Genomic DNA, 6,756 nt, shown 5'->3' on the forward strand with positions numbered 1-6,756 from the left:
ATTGTTGCTGACCATGTCCATCCCTTTATGACCATAATGTACCCAACTTCTGATGGCTACTTTTAGCAGGATAATGCGGCATGTCATAAAGCTGGAATCATCACAGACTGGTTTCTTGAACATAACAATGAGTTTGCTGTACTCAAATGGCCTCCACAGTCACCAGATCTCAATCTAATAGAGCATCTTTGGGATGTGGTGGAACGGGAGACTCGCATCATGGATGTGCAGCCGACAAATCTGCGGCAACTGTGTGATGCCATCATGTCAATATGAACCAAACTCCCTGAGGAATGCTTCCAGCACCTTGTTGAATCTATGCCACGAATAATTGAGGCAGTTCTGAAGGCAAAAGGGGGTCCAACCCGTTACTAGCATGGGGTACCTAATAAAGTGGCCGGTGAGTGTATTAAATAAATAAAAAAGACATTATGAATACATTGTGTAAAATATATAAATAAACTTTTATTAGAGAAAAAATTTTACAAATTATTGAAACTCCAGTCATTATAATAAAGTTATTTTAAAGCATTGTTTTAAATATTAATTAAGGATTTTTGCAGCATAATACATAATATGGAGTCATCAGCATAGATCTGTACATATGCTTTACACAATACTGATCGTAAATCATTTGAAAAGATGGCGTATAAAAGTGGTCCAAGGCAGCTCCCTTGCAGGACCCTGCAGTCCAAGACCTTAGAGTGAAACCAGCTGCCAATTTATTAAACCTGTTGAGTCCTGCTACATGAGATAATTCTTCAGAAATTTGATGGCAGTTGGACTAAATCCATAGCATTCTAGTTTACTGATTAGTAGATTGTGATCTATGATATTGAATTCCACACTAAAATCAAGTAATACTGCACAAGTCATCTTTAAAAGATCCATTTCCTTGAGCCAGTCATCTGTCAGTACTGTAAGGGTGGAACACGTTGAGTGGTTATGTCTAAAGACATGTTGGAAATCTGTGTTCAAGCTGTCAAAGTGTTCCTGTATTTGTGAGTGGACTATTCTCTCCATCAATTTACTGAAAACTGGGAGAATAGTGATAGGTATACTGTTCTTCCCAGTGAGTGCTAGTCTGCCATCTTTAGGTAAGGGAATATTATTTTCCTTCCTTCCAGAGTGGGAAAACACCTTTCATTAAGCATGCATATAATATTAATAATAATAATAATCGACATAACAGATTAACATAACAAATTAATTGTTGACATAATAAACAAAGTCAGCTGCCATGTCAAGTACTATACTGTCCAGCATGTCAGTACCAACTGAGACAACTTCCTGACTTCCTGCTCTTCCACACTATTAAACTAGAAAGTGCAACTCTTGTCTAACGTCACATTATTTATTTCTATGAGCTTTAGATAATTTGAATCAGTAATGTCCATATTCTGCCTTAGTGCACGTTATTTATAAAGAAATCATAAAAAATTCGCTATATCACATGGTTTGGTCAAAAACATGACTTTTGATTCCACAAAGGAAGCCCCTCCAGTTGTCCTTCTCCCCATTATTTCATTAAGGGTTTTCCAGAGCTCTTAATCATCTTGCTTTACAGCATTTATTCTTCTCCAATCACTTTTGTAACCTGATTTTGCAGTTGACTGAACTGTTCTCCACTAATCCAGACTTTAATAATGTATATTTGGCTTAATCTCTTTCCTTCATGAGGCTTTTACAATGCAAAATGTTATTTTTGTTTTCCTGGTAATTGCTATAATATCATCAAAACCCACAGATCGTGAAACTGGTTTAGTGAAGCATTCAGGAATATTTGTGTAAATATGGTCTGTTTACTATAATAGAATTATACCTGTTCTGACATGCACATGAGATAGACAACTGAAAAACTTGCTGAAACATCAAACACAAAACTGAAACTCTTAAACCTTGCTTATGGCGCTTACCCACTGCTAGTATCAGCTAGGGCTGTGAAAGTATAGTGTTTTTTTTTTTACCGCTATGACGAAGCATGTCACCGCGGTGCCTTAAGTGAGTGACATAAGTGCCGGTGTGGTCGTAGAGCAAGCGGTAACAGAGAGTTGCGTATGAGTGTCGCTGTGAGGAAAAGCGAGAGAAAAAAGAGATAGCAAAGATGATGTAAAGTGCGTTAAAAGTGAACACTGAAACAACAAGCTTGAGCTTCTCAAGACACAGTGGCTCTGTCTGTTGTCAATACAGCCGGTAAAGTGAATGGCATTACAACCGGAAAAACATTGGCTTCACCCTTAGCACAGTGCTTCCATTTTAGCTCAGTGTGAGAGTTTTTTATTGTGTTTTGCTGTGATTTACAGTGGGGTTCGAAAGTTTGGGCACCCATGGTAAAAATTTGTATTAATGTGCATAAAGAAGCCAAGAAAAGATGGAAAAATCTCCAAAAGGCCTCAAATGACAGATTAGACATTAATATTATGTCACAAAAAGTTAGATTTTATTTCCACCATTTCCACTTTAAAATAACAGAAAACAAAATAATTCTATCATGAAAGGTTTGGGCACCCTGCAGAGTTAAGACCTTGTACCCCCCCCCCCCCGGCAAGTATCACAGCTTGGAAACACTTCTTTTAGCAAGCCAAAAGTCTTTAAATTCTTGTTTGAGGTATCTTCGCCCATTCTTCCTTCCAAAAGTCTTCCAGTTCTTTTAAGATTTATGTCTGTCACACACTGCTCTTTTAAAGTCTATCCATAGATTTTCAATTATGTTGAGGTCAGGAGATTGTAAGGGCCATGGCAAAATATTCAGTTTACGCCTCTTGATGTAATCCACCGTGGATTTTAAAGTATGTTTAGGATCATTATCCATTTGTTGAAGCATCCTCTCTTTGACTTCAGCTTTTTTACAGATGGCATCAAGTTAGCGTCCAAAATTTGCTGAAATTTTATTGAAGTCATTTTTCCTTCCACTCGTGAAATGTTCCCTGTGCCACTGGTTGCAATACAACCCCAAAGCTTGAGTGATCCTCCCCCATGCTTAACAGTTGGACTGAGGTTCTTTTTATTAAAATCTGTGCCCTTTCTTCTCCAAACTTACCTTTAATCATTCCCGCCAAAAAGTTCTATTTTCACCTCATCGGCCCACAAAACTTGTTTCCACACTGCATCGGGTTTGTCTATAGATTCATTTGCAAACTTCAAACGCTGGTTTTTGTGGTGAGGACGTAGAAGAGGTTTTCTTCTGATGACTCTTCCATGAAGACCATATTTGTAAAAGTATATGTTTATTGTGAAATGGTGTACCACAACTCCAGTGTCTGCCAGGTCTTTCTGGATGGATTGTGCAGTGAAATGTCTAATCTGTCATTTAGTGCCCATTTAAAACAAAGTTTTACCTGGGGTTCCCAAACTCTCGAACCCCACAGTAGTGTGTGTGTGTGTATATATGTGTATATATATATATATTTTTGGTATTTTAGGTCTTTATTTGATAGGACAGTTAAGGCATGAAAGTGGACAAAGGGGAAAATGAATTAATGCAGGAATTAAACCAGTGGCTGCTGTATATGGGGCACAAGCTATACCAGGTGAACTACCAAGGCACCCCCCAGTTGGCTTTATTACTGCCTTAAGACAAATAATACAGACAGCGAGACTTAGAAACAGACTTTTTGTGAAGAATATTCCCTGTTTCTTTGTATCAGTCTGTTATAGTGTTCAATTATTGTCATTGTTCGGTTTTTTTCTCGCAGCTTCCTAAGGATCAGTGTACTGAGTCTTTTGAGAAGAGCATCCTGAGGCTTTTGAACCAGGGGGACCGGAAAGAGAGCAGGGAGGTGGAGAAGAACCTCAGGTACTTTACATTTAACACTGTCCCAACTGTGGTCATTTCATTTTGTTCCGAGCTCTCCAAAGATAATAGGTTAATATCTAATAATAACAATAAATGTAATTTATGTAGCGCTTTTTACAGACTCAAAGTCACTTTAAACATCTGTGTTCTTTAACCTGAAAACCTTTTACCTATTTTCTTTATGTAAAAAATCTGGGATTTATTTCACACTATACTGTGCCACAGTTCATTTAGAAGAGAAGTAGAATTTAAATGGAAATATTCTTACATAGAAGAACGTCACGCAGATCACATTACCACTTTTATTGCTTTTAAATAGGTCTCAACTTTATCTTTAACCTAGGAAAGGGACCTTATATTATATAGGGTGAGGCTGGTCTTCAAAGCCAACTATGCCCTTCTTGTAATGCACATCTCTCTCGCTCTCACTCTCTCTTACACACACACACACACACACACACACACACACACACACACACACACACACACACACACACACACACACACACACACACACAACATTACAAGGTCTCCATCAGTTTTATTTTGTGTGAAGTGAAACTTATCTGCCTTTTTGTCAATAGCCCAGCCCACAACCCAGCTGCATTGCAATCATTTTTTTTGCTTGCTCTAGCAATCCTCTCACCTTTTATGAGTCTAGGCTTAACTTGTGCCAGGGAAAGCTTTATGCTTTATTATTTCAACTACAATATGTTGGCATTGCAAGAGAAGTCTACAGATGGTTGCAATTTTGCTTTCATTAAGCCCTAATTTGTATGTTAAGGACAAGTATGTTATGGTTTGATTGCAGCCAGACAAAACCCAATATTGTGAAAAACAGGTATAGGTACATTGCTTACCGCGAAATAATTTTTTTAAGTGGGACATTTTTATGAAAAGTTTTTTTTCTTTTTCATTATCATAAGATTCCTCAGTCCTAGATGCAAATAGAAGATCACTTGTACATCAGTATTTTGAAAAAACACAGAAAAATGTTTGAATGGTGACGTTACATATGTGTGTTTAGGATTTGAGTATGTCCAAGCTTTGCTCAGCTGCATGTCAGTAATGCAATGTAGCTAAATGGCCAGGTTTCCCATCTTCTCTGTTTTTGTCTCTTCCCCTCTGTGTGCCTTTAGGGAAAGGTTCCTGTCTGCTCCTCCAGTCTTCAGACAGACCAGAAAGGTCTGCAGCTTCTTCAATTGTGACTCCACTTACTCTACAAAACCTACTTGCTGCAGATGTGAGGATCAGATTAATGCTTCATTTCTAGATTTCATGTTCCACTGCAGATAGTAGTACCACATCAATTATGGGTTTGGAAAAACAAGTTGATATATGTAGAAAGCACAATTTTATCTTGATTCACGTTTTTCCAGACTTTATTTTTTTCCCTACAAATAACTTAGATATTGAGTAATATCAGGCTGAATTGTCATGATACAGTAATTGACTAGTTCCAGAAGGTAGCAGCAATGTAACATTGCCAATGCCTGCTGCCATAAAACTCCATTGAAGAAGATGACTCATTCTGAATGAGACCAGAGGATTTTGTGTCCCTTTCAGCAACGCCGTTGTTCATACCATGTTGTTTTTGGGAACATCCTGATGTCTATAATCCATTTATGTGTGATGATCTGCAATTAGTTTACTTCATTATTAAGTATTATATATATATATTAGGGCTGAACAATATTGTGCTTTAGACCATGATGTGCGCATGCGCGAAGTTAAAGCTAATCCTTTTTTGCTGCTTGATAAAAAAGTAAACTTCCACGTTCTCCTTTTACATGATTATTACCAGCAGACCCTTCCCCTTTAAGACTGGTAGCCATGTGGGCTGCTTGTGCATGTGACGTTAGTCCGACGGGGTTTGTTATAGGAATTGAAGCTCTCCTTGTGTAGAAAAGTACCGTGGGCAGCAGCTGTCGCTGACACATTGATGCGCCTAGTTTGCTGGATAGTCAATGAAGCTACAGCGTTCATTGTTTGATGTTTGCTGCAAGTATGAACTAAATTACCTGATTAATGCAACATAATCACAACGTCTCCCGGCCATTTCCCCATGCAGAAAGCTGCTACCAACCTGGGTAAAGCTAATATAATTAGCCTAAAGATCCAAGGGGTCCGTCCGTCCAAACTAACATTACAGTTCGGAGTTGCGACGCTGGAAACGTAACACTAATTTACTACAGAAGTCTGTGTCTGACCTAATGTCATTTCCACTGATTAAATTGTCCTTGGATACACTGAGTTTGTTGCTAGCGCACGTAACATTCAGGTAGTCGTCCACAACCTGAAATTTAGAGGAAGCAACATGCCGTCACTGTCATTCACGTTAGCCTGGATTGATTATTATATAAATACAAAGGTGTCATGCTAGTCAACCAGCGTATTTCTACCTGATGACCCTCTTCAAAACCACTTCAGAAGAGTAACGTTAGTCACAGCGCTTACTTGCTCTGGTGTTTTTTAATCATTAAAGTTCAACAAAGACTGATTCACATTAGAAAAGATCCTTTTTTTATTTTAATCTTCTATATAAAAGCAGTCCCATTAAAAAATCACCGCAGTAGTCGAGAATGATTTATTATTTCCAAATAGAGCTATTTTTGTCATCTTATAAAAATTACTTTTTCTTTTTTCACAACGCAATATACACTCACCGGCCACTTTATTAGGTACCCCATGCTAGTAACAGGTTGGACCCCCTTTTGCCTTCAGAACTGCCTCAATTCTTCGTGGCATAGATTCAACAAGGTGCTGGAAGCATTCCTCAGGGAGTTTGGTCCATATTGACATGATGGCATCACACAGTTGCCGTAGATTTGTCGGCTGCACATCCATGATGTGAATCTCCCGTTCCACCACATCCCAAAGAAGCTCTATTGGATTGAGATCTGGTGACTGTGGAGGCCATTTGAGTACAGCGAACTCATTGTCATGTTCAAGAAACCAGT

General features: G+C 38.4%; 1 protein-coding gene across 1 annotated transcript in view; it reads left to right on the plus strand.

The window, feature by feature from the left end:
• The window catches only part of zcchc2 (zinc finger, CCHC domain containing 2), a 40,552-nt gene that overhangs the window by 14,564 nt on the left and 19,232 nt on the right, over window positions 1-6,756 (plus strand). The window contains exons 4-5 of the mRNA XM_034862771.1: window positions 3,623-3,796; window positions 4,936-5,039. Coding sequence (XP_034718662.1) covers window positions 3,623-3,796; window positions 4,936-5,039 — 278 coding nt within the window. The remainder of the gene's footprint in view (window positions 1-3,622; window positions 3,797-4,935; window positions 5,040-6,756) is intronic.

This window comes from Etheostoma cragini, chromosome 22, assembly GCF_013103735.1.
Source record: "Etheostoma cragini isolate CJK2018 chromosome 22, CSU_Ecrag_1.0, whole genome shotgun sequence".
Lineage (NCBI taxonomy): Eukaryota > Metazoa > Chordata > Actinopteri > Perciformes > Percidae > Etheostoma > Etheostoma cragini.